Genomic DNA, 14,506 nt, shown 5'->3' on the forward strand with positions numbered 1-14,506 from the left:
TCTGTGGGTATAAAACGATGGACATAGTCCAAATAAAGAGGACTTGATTTTTCATTTTTGCCTTAAAAATTAAATGGTTATGTTTTCTTAATTTAAACCACTTTTATGAACAGTCTTTCATAAAACATCGATAATTAAGAATTTGTATTTGAAATGGAAACAGGAATTTCGCGTCCAATATGTATTTAGAAACAAGAAGACGTGCATTATTCATAAAAAAAACGGTGACAAGTTTTATAATTACGTGATGTAGGTATTTCAAATTGAACGAGAAAAAAATACCAGTGAAATTTTAACCACCGCACGAGTTAACTGCATGGTTCATATTCCATTACGATACCGAATGTGCTACACGTTGAATAACGGTATCTTAATCAGCTGCATTATATACAACTCTGGGAAAACTTCAAAGCCGATTATCTCCGTTAATTTACGAAAAACATTAAGAACAGCCTATTTCTCGGTACTTTTTAACCGTGTTCCACACGCGTGTTTCACTACGGAACAGAAAGCAGCCTCAGCCATTTTTATATTCCGCATTAACAGCACAACAATCAGAGCACAACGCTGCAGAGGCTGCGACTGTACACGATTTTTGAAATAGAAACTACGCAACTAAAGCGTGATTAAGGAAAACGTTGATGGCTGTTAATACAATTGAATAGCTTGAAGTTTCATTTAACGTATCTTAGTAATAAGATATCTAATACATAATTAGGACCTACTTCCAAGAGCGTAACAACACCAGTGTACGTGTGCTACGGCTTCTCACCAACCATCGCGTTTGAGTTTGTTTACATCAGGTTTATTCTGATGATAAACGGATTATAGTCCCTTTCGTTTGTGTCGCAGGTAAACACCGCTCGGTATATTTTGTACTTCCATTTCTTTTCGCCACTCTCTGACCACCTTGTCCAGTGCTCAGTTGAAGAGAAGTGTGGCCTCGATAGTTACGATGCCACAACGTAGGTGCACGGTCTCGCAAGTTGGCACTACGGGAGAAGACTACGCCGACCGTAGCGCCCTCTAGCCGACGCTGTGGAGCTCAGGGAGTGCCGTCATTTCATCAAGAGCAGACGACCTGGAAATATCGCTTCTACTACCGGGTGGGCTAGCTTGCTATTGAGACTTTGTATTAGTTACGTTCGGTTAAAGTTTGTACAACAACGAGTATTTGTTAGTTTTGAGATTATAAACAACAGTCATCCTAACTTCACAGGATTAGACATGGACTATGGCTTCACACCCACGTGCTCATCCTAGCCAAAGTTATGCATGCATTTGATATTTACTTGTGTTTTTGACTCTATTAAAAGTGTTAAAGTTACATGCAGTACAAAAGTGCTTCATCTCTCCTGCTCCTACTCGCTTCCTTCACTCTCGGCCTATATTACAGAAGCAGTTCACAGGAGCAGACCCACGCGCCACCTGTCCAGGCGGGATACAAAAGGAAGAGGTGAAAGTCCATCTCCCTGTCTAACTCCTGTCTTTATCTCAAAGCTTTCTAAAAGTGTTTCCCTGAACTTTACTCGTGATCTAGTGTTACTCAGCGTCTTTTGGATAAGGCTATCGGTTTTCTGGTCCACGTCCATTTCCTGCAAAATTCTCATTTTAGTATGTCTGTCGATTGAATCGTATCCTTTCTTGAAGTCAACGAAAGTAATTAAGTACTGTTTATTCGCTAGTTTAATTTGACTTAATACTGACTTCAAGTTATAGGATTTGTTCAGCACAAGAACGTCATTTTCTAAAACCACCCCGAGGATATCCAAGTGTTGGGTCCAATTGAGGTTCAGCTCTGTTCAATAATGCCTTAGATAATATCTTATATACGACTGGTATCAATGAGTCCCCTCTACAATTGTTGATGTCAGTCAAATCACCCTTCTTGTGTAGGGGGTGGATCAGAGCCGATGTCCAGTCATCTGGTCACTTCTCAGTATTCCGAATCTTCCGTAGGATCTCGCTCAACTTGCTAATTGCTTTGTCCCCAGCCTGTTTCTACAGCTCTGCAACTATAGCGTCTTCTCCTGGTGCTCTGTTATTCTTCAGGGACTGAATGATGTTTTTCACTTCTTCTGTTGGAGGGTGAGAGTTTGGGTGTCTGGGACTGCCCTGATAGATAAAGGTGGTTTTAGGGGACTCACAGTTGAGGAGATTATCAAAATATTTGGCCAATACGCGGCAGTTGTCTTTGTCATTATAGGCTATGTTTCCATCTGGTCCTCGGAAGTGTAAACTGGGTGGGGCATGGCTTCTAAGGTCTCGCTTGAAAGTTTGGTAAAAGTTTCTAGTGTTATTCTTCTTGAAATCTTCATCTAACTGAGTCAATTGGTCCTGAGTACACTGACGTTTAACCTGCCGGTTGGTTTTGGCAATTAGCCGACGCTGTTCTATCAGCTTCTCCTTATTTGCTTCGGACTTCTGCGAGCTCCATTTTAGCCAAGCTGCTTGCCTCTTTGCGATCGCTTGGTCGCAGGTATTTGTCCATCACTCATATTTCTTCTATTTCTTTAGTGGGGCGACTTCTATTGCGGCTTTTATTAATTTGTCCCTTAGTTGGTCGCAGTTATTGCATTCATGATCTAGTGTTTGCATTCTCTCTGTAAGCATATTGCAGGTTTTCAGTTTTTCCAAGTCTAACTTGGTAAGTTTGGGAGTTTGAGATTTTCTTGTATTCCTAGGTAGAAATAGGAACTTTATTTTTGAGAGGTAGTGGTCTGAGCCCAGGTTCGCCCCTCTTAACACACTCACATTTTGGACTTCTCTACAGGACTTTCTTCAAATGACCACATGATCTATTTGAAACTCTCCTAGGAGTTTATTGGGTGAAGTCCACGTCTTCTGGTTTCTTAGTAGATGCTTAAAGGCCGTTGATTTCATTACTAGGTAAAATGCTTTACAGAGTCCCACAAGTCGTTCTCCATTTCTGTTAGTGCGCATGTGAGCTGTGTATTCTCCCACTATATATTTATACTTCTGCTCTTTCGCTAACTGGGCGTTAAAATCGCCCAATAATATGACTGTATTCCGCTCTGGGATCTTGCCGATAGTGTCCTCGACATCTTCCCAAAATTGGTCTGTGCCTTCAGGGTCTTTCTTGTTGTCCTGGTTAATAGGTGCATGTACATTCACAGTGGTGTAGACCTTACGGGAGCAACAAAATTGTAATAGAGACACTCCACTATTAGGTGAATGGAAGTCGATAACGGAATCAAGATTTTTCTTAATGGCAATGAATCCAGTTACCAGATGAGGGACGGTCTTCATCTTCCAACGTTTCAGTTTGGTCCTGAAGATTCGATAGCCCTGAGATTCGAAGGCATGTTCATCTGTATATCTGGACTCTTGTACCGCTGTGATAAGAATCTTGTGTTGTGTCAGAGTGTCTGTGGGTGTTGCGAGCTGTCCTTAGGTTAGTTAGGTTTTAGTTGTTCTAAGTTCTAGGGGACTGATGACCACAGATGTTAAATCCCATAGTGCTCAGAGCCATTTGAACCATTTTTCAGAGTGTCTGTCAGATGCTTCAACTTGCCCATTTTGAGTGAGGTGTTTATGTCCAGCGTGACGAAATAGTTGCATTGTTTATGTCGTATATTGTTTCTAGAGGTTTCAGGATGCTCCCACTCAAATGGTTCAAATAGCTCTGAGAACTATGTCACTTAACATCTGAGGTCATCAGCATCCTAGAACTTAGACTACTTAAACCTAACTAACCTAAGGACATCACACACATGCATGCCCGAGGCAGGATTCGAACCTGCGACCGTAGGGGTCGCGCGGTTCCAGACTGAAGTGTGGGCTCCCCAGAATCCAAAGGCCCACTAACGTCGTCCGAGGCAACGGTGGATTGAGTACCACCTGGGTTAATTACATCCGTATGTTTGTCTTCCATGTTTTCATTGAAAATGTTGTTGGGTGGATTACGATAGTTACGGCCTAATCGTGTTACTACCGATGTTGAAGCTCCGGTAGGTTTTCAGGGTTTACTCCCATAAATTAGTTGCCTTCCCAGGCTATGGAGACCAACCTTACCCTTGTGGTTCTTCCGCCTTCCTTGCCGTTGACATCGCATCAACCATCTTCATCCGCCTTGGAAGCCGTTTACCAGTTTTCACCTGTACCCTAGGCAGGAGCTCTTACAGGGTGCTATCAGCCGGGCCAGCTGAACCCCGGTTTTTTTACGAGGTGTTACGCCTACCGCTCCTCCTTCCTCATCGCTTGTAAGATGAGGCCCCGGACTTGCGACCGGTATAGCGGAGTCCCTCATATTATTATTATTATTATTATTATTATTACTGGGTCCGCAGCTCGTGGTCTTGCGGTAGCGTTCTCGCTTCCCACGCACGGGGTCCCGGGTTCGATTCACGGCGGGGTCAGGGATTTTTCCTGCCTCGAGATGACCGGGTGTTGTTGTGTCGTCTTCGTCATCATCATTCATCCACATTACGGTCGGAGGAAGGCAATGGCAAACCACCTCCGCCAGTACCTTGTCTAGTAAGCGGTGCGGGTCCCCCGCATCGTCCCCTACGCTCCTCGGAGTATGGGACCTCATCATCATCACTATTATTGGCTGTATTTTGTAATATTTTTTGGTGGGTGTACCTGGTCTGATGTAAGAGAGGGCCTTAAGACCTCATCTGGTGAGTATGAATAAACAACAAGTTTCAGACGGCACTGAAATGGTACTTCGACTGTCGCGGCGTATTCGTATCTCACAAGGGAACATCCCCATCGCACCCCCCTCAGATTTAGTTATAAGTTGGCACAGTGGATAGGCCTTGAAAAACTAAACACAGATCGATCGAGAAAACAGGAAGAAGTTGTGTGGAAATATGAAAAAATAAGCAAAATATACAAACTGGGTCGTCCATGTGTAATATAGGCAATATTAAGGGCAGTATGAGACGAGGAGCGCCGTGGTCCCGTGGTTAGTGTGAACAGCTGCAGAACGAGAGGTATTCAGTTCAAATCTTCCTCGACCGAAAATTTTAACTTTTTATTTTCAGTTTATGTGAAAAACTCTTATGTTTCCATCACTTTTTTTGGAGTGATTATTACATCCACAAGAAAACCTAAATCAGGCAAGGTAGAAGAATCTTTTCACCCATTCGCCAAGTGTACTAGTTAGGTGGGTCGACAACATATTCCTGTCATGTGACGCACATGCTGTCACCAGTGTCGTATACAAAATATCAGACGTGTTTTCCTGTGGAGGAATCGGTTGACCTATGACCTTGCGATCAAATGTTTTCGGTTCCCATTGGAGAGGCACGTCCTTTCGTCAACTAATCACACGGTTTTGCGGTGCGGTCGCAAAACACAGACACTAAACTTATTACAGTGAACAGAGACGTCAATGAACGAACGGACAGATCATAACTTTACGGAAATAAAGAAAGCAAAATTTTCAGTCGAGGGCAGATTTGAACCAATGACCTCTCGTTCCGTAGCTGTTCACGCTAACCACGGGACCACGGCGCTCCTCGCCACACATTGCCCTTAATATTGCCTATCTTACGCATGGACGACCCAGTTTGTATATTTTGCTTATTTTTTCATAGTTCCACACAACTTCTTCCCGTTTTCTCGATTGATCTGTGTTCAGTTTTTCAAGGCCTATCCACTGTGCCAACTTATAACTAAATCTGAGGGGGGTGCGATGGGGATGTTCCCTTGTCAGTAACGAATACATACGATATACAGCTGCCATTCATATTTCCAACTGCGGAAGATGGAAACATATATTGCTCTGGCGCGTTAGCTTTTCGCGGGACGGCCGCGCCGCTCCGGCATGGAAATGACCGGTAGCGCGCTGCTCGGCGTCGAACGTGCTCTTCGACGAGGGGCAGCCGGGGCGGCCGGTTCTGGGAAGGCCGCGCTGGCACGCGACGTCCGCATTTAGTGCAGTTTCTGGAAGCGCAGCTAGTCGGAACCCGCCCGCCTGAGTCACTGGCTCGAGGGACACCTGTGGCGCCTTCCACGTACCTGCCGGCCGAGCCGCTGCTCGCGGAATTAGCATCCGGCCGTACCCGCTGCCCCATCAATAAACCATCCGGCCGACCACTACACTGTGACGAAGCTGAGCCCATTCTCAGACAGTGCTTACGATAGGGCTACATCATCGACTAACACACCTGACTCAGTGTTTGCGAGGTGTAGTCGTTTCGTTTTAATTACCACTTCGAAAAAAATCAAGCTCTTACCATGAAAACTGGTGATGGTGTTAGTCCTCTATACAGGGTCGTCCACTCATCGTGACCGGGCCAAATGTCTCACGAAATAAGCGTCAAACGGCAAAACTACAAAGAACAAAACTTGTCTAGCTTGAAGGAGGAAACCAGATGCCGCTATATTTAGCCCGCTAGATGGCGCGGCCATAGGTGAAACGGATATCAACTGCGTTTTTTTTTTTAAATAGGAACCTCCATTTTTACTACATATTCGTGTAGTACGTAAAGAAACATGAATGTTTTAGGTGGACCACATTTTTCGCTTTGTGATAGATGGCGCTGTAATAGTCACAAACATAAATCCGGGGACGTCAGATCCGATGAACGTGCGTGCCAATCCACCAGTCATGAAATATGTTATTCAGTACCGCTTCAACCGCACGCGAGCTATGTGCCGGACATCCATAATGTTGGAAGTACATCGCCATTCTGTCATACAGTGAAACATCTTGTAGTAACATCGGTACTACATTACGTAGGAAATCAGCACACACTGCACCATTTACACTGCCATCGATAAAATGGGGGCCAATTATCCTTCCTCCCATGATGCCGCACAATACATTAACCCGCCAAGGTGCAAATGGCTCTGAGCACTATGGGACTCAACTGCAGAGGTCATCAGTCCCCTAGAACTTAGAACTACTTAAACCTAACTAACCTAAGGACATCACACACATCCATGCCCGAGGCAGGATTCGAACCTGCGACCGTAGCAGTCACACGGTTCCGGACTGCGCGCCTAGAACCGCGAGACCACCGCGGCCGGCAACCCGCCAAGGTCGCTGATGCTCCACTTCTCGTAGCCATCGTGGATTTTCCGTTTCCCAATAGTGCATATTATGCCGGTTTACGTTACCGCTGTTGGTGAATGACGCTTCGTCGCTAAATAGAACGCGTGCAAAAAATCTGTCATCGTCCCGTAACTTCTCTTGTGCCCAGTGGCAGAACTATACACGACGTTCAAAGTCCAACACCGACGTTTTTGAGATTGCCGATTCTCGCGCAATTTGTCTGCTACTGATGTGCGGATTAGCCGCGACAGCAGCTAAAATGCCTACTTGGGCATCATCATTTGTTGTACGTCGTGGTGGACGTTTCACATGTGGCTGAACACTTCCTGTTTCCTTAAATAACGTAACTGTCAGGCGAAGGGTCCGGACACTTGGATGATGTCGTCCAGGATACCGAGCAGCATACATAGCACACGCCCGTTGGGCATTTTGATCACAACAGCGATACATCAACACGATATCGACCTTTTCCGCAATTGGTAAACGGTCCATTTTAACACAGGTAATATGTCACGAAGCAAATACCATCCGCACTGGCGGAATGTTACGTGATACCAATTACATATATGTTTGTGATTATTACAGCGCCATCTATCACAAAGCGAAATAAGTGGTCCAACTAAAATATTCATATTTCTTTACGTACTACACGAATATGTAATAAAAAATGGGGGTTCCTATTTAAAAAAACACTGTTTATATCCGTGTGACCTATGGCAGCGCCATCTAGCAGGCCACATATAGCGCCATCTGGTTTCCTCCTTCAAGCTAGACGAGTTTCGTTATTTGTAGTTTTTTCGTTTGATGCTTATTGCGTGAGATATTTGGCCCGCTCACTATCAATAGACCACCCTGTACATTCATCCTTCAATGCTTCACCATATTCCCAACGATGGATGACTTGGCGCAAATCTCGGCAGCAGTAGTCTGTATTTTGGCTGTTAAGAGAAGTTTCATCCAAAAAAATGACCTTGCTGTCATTCCAGAAATGCCTCACACGCAACAGTTTCGTCACCCCAGGAAAGAGGAAAAAGTAATTGGGCGCCATGTCAACAGAGTAGGCGAGCAGACACAAAATCTGACAGCCTAAAGAAGCACATTAATGTGACCACCTTCTGCACTGTGAACCGCTGCGAAGCGTGTAGCAAGAGTGTCAATGAGGTTCTGAAATGTACCGACAGGGATATGGTACCACGCCGACTCCAATGCCATGGCCAGCGGCGCTAGGTTTCTCGCATGAGAATTCATCACGCGAACAACCCGATCTAAGTCGTCTCACAGCTTCCCAATTGGGTTTTAATGCGGAGTATTAGGCCAGGGGAGTATAGTAAAAGGATCCTGGGGCTCTTAAAAAAACGCACATACACTGCGAGCTGTGTGACACGTTGCATTGTCCTGCTGGTAGATGCCATCGTACCGAGGATAAACAAACTGCATGTAGTGGAGGACATGATCCACTGTGCCTTCCAGAATGACGAGGTCAATCACGGAATGCCACGAAAACATTACCCACAACATAACGCTCCCTCCCGGTTCCAGCGTGTTTGCTTTCAGACGTTTCAAGCCCTACAAGCCAACGGCCATCTGTCCGAGGAGCATATAACGTGATTCGTGTGAAAAGGCCACCTATCGCCACTCAGTGGACGTCCGTTTACTGTCCTGCAGTGAAGATTCCAGCCTTCGTCGCCAATGAGCAGCAATCAGCATGGGTGAACCAAACAGGCGCCTGCTGCGGAGACCTACGTGCAGCAACGGTTGGATAAACGGTCGTTGTGGGGACACTGTTGCTACCCCTTGGTTCATCTGGGCGGTAATTCGCTCAAAACTACCTGTCTATTCGCGCGCACACATCTCTGCAGCCGTAGTTCATCTCTGTCCTCCATTTACCAAAGAATAATCGCCAAACAGCCATATGTTTTCAGCAGTAATTTTATTTTCACGAACAGTTCGATATCTCATTAACGTCATCAGGCCTCTAAGCACTCCCTGTATCGACACTCAGATGAATGAATACTTGCATAACTGCAACCATAGATGTCTGAATTCCGCGAACTCACTTTTGGAGGTTTTACTTCGATAACTTGATAACAACTCACCAGACCTGCAGTCCGCTGCAGCATTCTACCCAGTACCTTATAATCATGATTGTTGTTGTGGTCTTCAGTCTTCAGTCCAGAGACTGATTTGATGCAGCTCTCCATGCTACTCTATCCTGTACAAGCTTCTTCATCTCCCAGTACCTACTGCAGCCTACATCCTTCTGAATCTGTTTAGTGTATTCATCTCTTGGTCTCCCTCTATGATTTTTACCCTCCACGCTGCCCTCCAATACTAAATTAGTGATCCCTTAATGCCTCAGAATATGTCCTACCAAACAATCCCTTCTTCTAGTTAAGTTGTGCCACAAATTTCTCTTCTCCCCAATTGTATTCAATACCTCCTCATTAGTTATGTGATCTACCCATCTAATCTTCAGCATTCTTCTGTAGCACCACATTTCTAAAGCTTCTTTTCTCTTCTTGCCTAAACTATTTATCGTCCACGTTTCACTTCCATGCATGGCTACACTCCATACAAATACTTTCAGAAACGACTTCCTGACACTTAAATCTATACTCGATGTTAACAAATTTCTCTTCTTCAGAAACGCTTTCCTTACCATTGCCAGTCTACATTTTATATCCTCTCTACTTCGACCATCATCACTTATTCTGCTCCCCAAATAGCAAAACTAATTTACTACTTTAAGCGTCTCATTTCCTAATCTAATTTCCTCAGCATCACCCGATATATTTCGACTACATTCCATTATCCTCGTTTTGCTTTTGTTGATGTTCATCTTATATCCTCCTTTCAACTCACTGTCCATTACGTTCAGCTGCTCTTTAAGGTCCTTTGCTGTTTCTAACAGAATTACAATGTCATCGGCGAACCTCGAAGTTTTTATTTCTTCTCCATGGGTTTTAATTCCTACTGCGATTTTTTTCTTTTACTTCCTTTACTGCTTGCTCAATATACAGATTGAATAACATCGGGGATAGGCTACAACCCTGTCTCACTCCCTTCCCAACCACTGATTCCCTTTCATACCCCTCGACTCTTATAACTGCCATCTGGTTTCTGTACAAATCGTAAATAACCATGATTAACATGGCCAAAGAATCAACCATCCACGAAGCACTCCCTCTTATTTTATGAATCATTGAACCATTGGCCTGGAACGTAAATTAACACTATATTACATGTTCACTGATCTACGCATCACGTTGCCATTCTTACCTACAGCTCGCATGACGCTTGGGCAATTACGTCACGAGACAGGACCGTAAAAGCATCTGCCTCAGTTAAGGTAAGCAGTTAGAAGCACAGACACCATTTTTACCACCGGTGTTTGTTGGAAAGCTGGCAGAGTGTTTGTGTAATCAACATCTTATACTGATCACACTGATTTCAGCCACTTTGCAATTTTTATACATGTCCGTATTACTACGTTTTTATTTCGACATGATAAATATACACACACACGTGCAACAATGGCTCTGAGCACTATGGGACTTAATATCTGAGTTCATCAGCCCCCTTGAACTTAGAACTACTTAAACCTAACTAACCTAAGGACATCATACACACATCCATGCCCGAGGCAGGATTCGAACCTGCGACCGTAGCGGTCGCGCGATTCCAGACTGAAGCGCCTAGAACAGCTCGGCCACAAAGGTCGGCCACACACCTGCAGTACTATGAAAAGATTTCCAATTGTTTCATTTATTGGCTATCTGGTAAAAGAATTACAAAGCTTGAAGACAGCCAGTGATTCTAGTGATTCTTTACTTCTACGTAAGGAATCGAACCCAAAAATATAAAACGCATGTTGTATGGAATCCCCATAGGGTTTGTAGCTTAGAATATTCATGATCATGGGATCTCGAAAAAAATGTTAATGATCTGAATAATTACCAAATAACCTCAAGAGAGATAGTATTCTTCACACGGGGACGACAAAGGAACACAATGGTAGATTACGTAAAAGTGTTTGATACATATATATGATGACGGTACCTGTTCTTTCGGACATGTCCGAAAGTGTTTGATACGCTGCAACAGCCCGCTGCAGACCAGCAAGACACTGCATCATCCACCATCGCACACACTTTAGTACTACAAGAGTAGTCTATCCTTAGGTCAATATTGGGTTCTTCGTCCTTAGCGTATGATGTTCTTCTCAGAAACTAAGATTTTAATGTCTGAAATTAGAGTGTAAGTACTGTTCGTGCCAACAGTGATCGCTTCGGTAACATCCTTTCAGCTTGCGACAGTAGTAAGTATTCGCGTACGCGGGCAACGCTTAGTACAGCTCGCTTCTGCTGCCTCCTACCTTGAGCAATGTAAGTATTTTCTGGCTGAGGTCGTAGTCGAAGTTGGAATACTTCGAGTCCGACATGTCGTAGATGAAGACTAGGCCGCTTCGTTGCGTGTCGACGCTTTCTAGGGCGACGTCGAGTTGGTACACCACTCCCTGCAAATCAAAGACGGAACTGCTGGAACACACTTATCTGGAACACTGTCACTTACTTAGCTGTCTGATGCAAGTCTATTGAAACAAATAAACACACACATACACACACAGTGTTAAATACACTGCACGTAGACATGATGGAAAAGTAGTTTCAGTCGTCATAATTTATCTCCCAAAAGCAGCGGCGAGGGTACCCCACCAGCGAGCAGCGATACGTAAATGGAATCGATTAGCAGAACACGCATAATGTACCGCGTGGCAGCACTAGGAGAGACTAAATTGGGTGAACCCTATGGCCTCGCGCACCGGCCCCGAGCGACCTGTTCACATACCGAGTATGAAGTACTCCTTTACGCCCACTGTGATACAGTGTTGATTACCTCGCTGTGGACTTGCTTTTCCATTAAGATACAACTGTAATTATTCGTATATTGCTTACGACGGACTTGGCCTCCTTTCTGGAATTTATCGGCTTGCAACTTCCTGCGAGAGGTCGCACATCGCCTGTACCGTAGCGTCCCCGTATGGATAGACATATTAAATAATGTAAAATGTTAAACGCGTCACAGTCAAGAACATTAAGTATGATATCTGATCATTATTTTTAATACGTGTCACGAAGAAAATGCGATAAACGCTGTTTATGTGAGAATAACTCTAAAAGTATTTCAGTTATCTAGCCAAAGAATAGACAATGTGCTGCAATTTCTGCGAGTAATACTTTGTGTAACTCCGAGGTAGTCTTCGTGAAACGATGAACAAGATCAGACATTAAAGAACTTCTTCTCTAGATGTAGCCGAAAGTAGACGCTTATTACTTACGCTGTTATATACAGTTCTGTACTAGGAGAAATAAAAATAATATATGTATTAATCATTACTTTCCTGGTTATTTATGTAATAACGAGACCCTCCTTGTCAAATATTTAAGCATTTTCATATTTTACTTAAGACTGCAGCTTGGAGAAATAACATCGCTGGCGCACAACAATACGCCTTTATACGGCAGATTCATACATCATTAAATTGTGAGAGACGTGCGCAGTTCCACGTAAAGTAAGTTGCAGATTATAATTTTCAGCATATTAATGAATGAGAAAACATAGTTTAAAGCCAATTTTCAATTGTTTAATGAGTGTTTTCGCAATAGGCTGTGGCATCTACTCACGTAACAGCAGAAATATCTTCACTAAGAATTTTATTTATCAACTTTATTCGAGGCCCTAAAGCATTAAAAATAAGAGAGCAAAAAATTAAATTCAGGGATTATGATCTCAGATAATAGAAGAAATAATTAAATAATTTTAAAAAGTAAAAGGAGATGAATATTTGAGAGTAAAGGGACAGCATACGTCTAACCCGTCTTCACAGTCTTTGAATGTGTTCCACACTAGTCTGAACTGCGGACTGGGTCTTTGTGTTGTCCGCATCACTTCATCATCATTCGTGAAAGTGGCGAGTCAGGACTGTGTAAAAATTGGGAATTTGTACTGGCGCTGATAACCGCGCAATTGAGCGCCCCACAAACCAAATTATCATCAGCGAAAGTGCGAACATACGTTGCGTAGGGATCGTGAGTATAAGAGATGATAAGGCACATCCAAAAGCGTACAATCACTTTTCCCTCGCCCTGTACTCGAATGGAATAGAAAAGAAAATTAATAATATCGGTACGTTGCAGCCCCCGCCATTCACTGCACAGTGGTTCGTGAAGTTTATGCACTGCTTAATCACAATAAGGCTAAGCGAAAATTGAGGCGCGTATTGCACGTGTGACGTGACACAACACTACAGCGCGACGCGCACGTTTCGCGCGTGTCGCGGGGTTCCTACGCATATTGAGATGCGTACACATACTTCGCACGCGCCGGTTGGCCACGTTCTGCGCTGACAGAAATGAAGCGCGCGCACACTGTTATCTTTCTAAAACGATTTTACAGAATCTATTGAGTAAAAATACACTCCTGGAAATGGAAAAAAGAACACATTGACACCGGTGTGTCAGACCCACCATACTTGCTCCGGACACTGCGAGAGGGCTGTACAAGCAATAATCACACGCACGGCACAGCGGACACACCAGGAACCGCGGTGTTGGCCGTCGAATGGCGCTAGCTGCGCAGCATTTGTGCACCGCCGCCGTCAGTGTCAGCCAGTTTGCCGTGGCATACGGAGCTCCATCGCAGTCTTTAACACTGGTAGCATGCCGCGACAGCGTGGACGTGAACCGTATGTGCAGTTGACGGACTTTGAGCGAGGGCGTATAGTGGGCATGCGGGAGGCCGGGTGGACGTACCGCCGAATTGCTCAACACGTGGGGCGTGAGGTCTCCACAGTACATCGATGTTGTCGCCAGTGGTCGGCGGAAGGTGCACGTGCCCGTCGACCTGGGACCGGATTGCAGCGACGCACGGATGCACGCCAAGACCGTAGGATCCTACGCAGTGCCGTAGGGGACCGCACCGCCACTTCCCAGCAAATTAGGGACACTGTTGCTCCTGGGGTATCGGCGAGGACCATTCGCAACCGTCTCCATGAAGCTGGGCTACGGTCCCGCACACCGTTAGGCCGTCTTCCGCTCACGCCCCAACATCGTGCAGCCCGCCTCCAGTGGTGTCGCGACAGGCGTGAATGGAGGGACGAATGGAGACGTGTCGTCTTCAGCGATGAGAGTCGCTTCTGCCTTGGTGCCAATGATGGTCGTATGCGTGTTTGGCGCCGTGCAGGTGAGCGCCACAATCAGGACTGCATACGACCGAGGCACACAGGGCCAACACCCGGCATCATGGTGTGGGGAGCGATCTCCTACACTGGCCGTACACCACTGGTGATCGTCGAGGGGACACTGAATAGTGCACGGTACATCCAAACCGTCATCGAACCCATCGTTCTACCATTCCTAGACCGGCAAGGGAACTTGCTGTTCCAACAGGACAATGCACGTCCGCATGTATCCCGTGCCA

General features: G+C 45.0%; 1 protein-coding gene across 3 annotated transcripts in view; it reads right to left on the reverse strand.

Annotated features, from left to right (window-relative positions):
* LOC126412356 (tyrosine-protein phosphatase non-receptor type 9) overlaps positions 1-14,506 on the reverse strand; it is a 796,012-nt gene that overhangs the window by 388,172 nt on the left and 393,334 nt on the right. For all 3 annotated transcript variants that reach the window (XM_050081912.1, XM_050081910.1, XM_050081911.1), the window contains one exon: positions 11,403-11,543. In XM_050081912.1, the coding sequence (XP_049937869.1) occupies positions 11,403-11,543 (141 nt within the window). The remainder of the gene's footprint in view (positions 1-11,402; positions 11,544-14,506) is intronic.

Source organism: Schistocerca serialis, chromosome 7, assembly GCF_023864345.2.
Source record: "Schistocerca serialis cubense isolate TAMUIC-IGC-003099 chromosome 7, iqSchSeri2.2, whole genome shotgun sequence".
NCBI classification, from domain to species: domain Eukaryota; kingdom Metazoa; phylum Arthropoda; class Insecta; order Orthoptera; family Acrididae; genus Schistocerca; species Schistocerca serialis.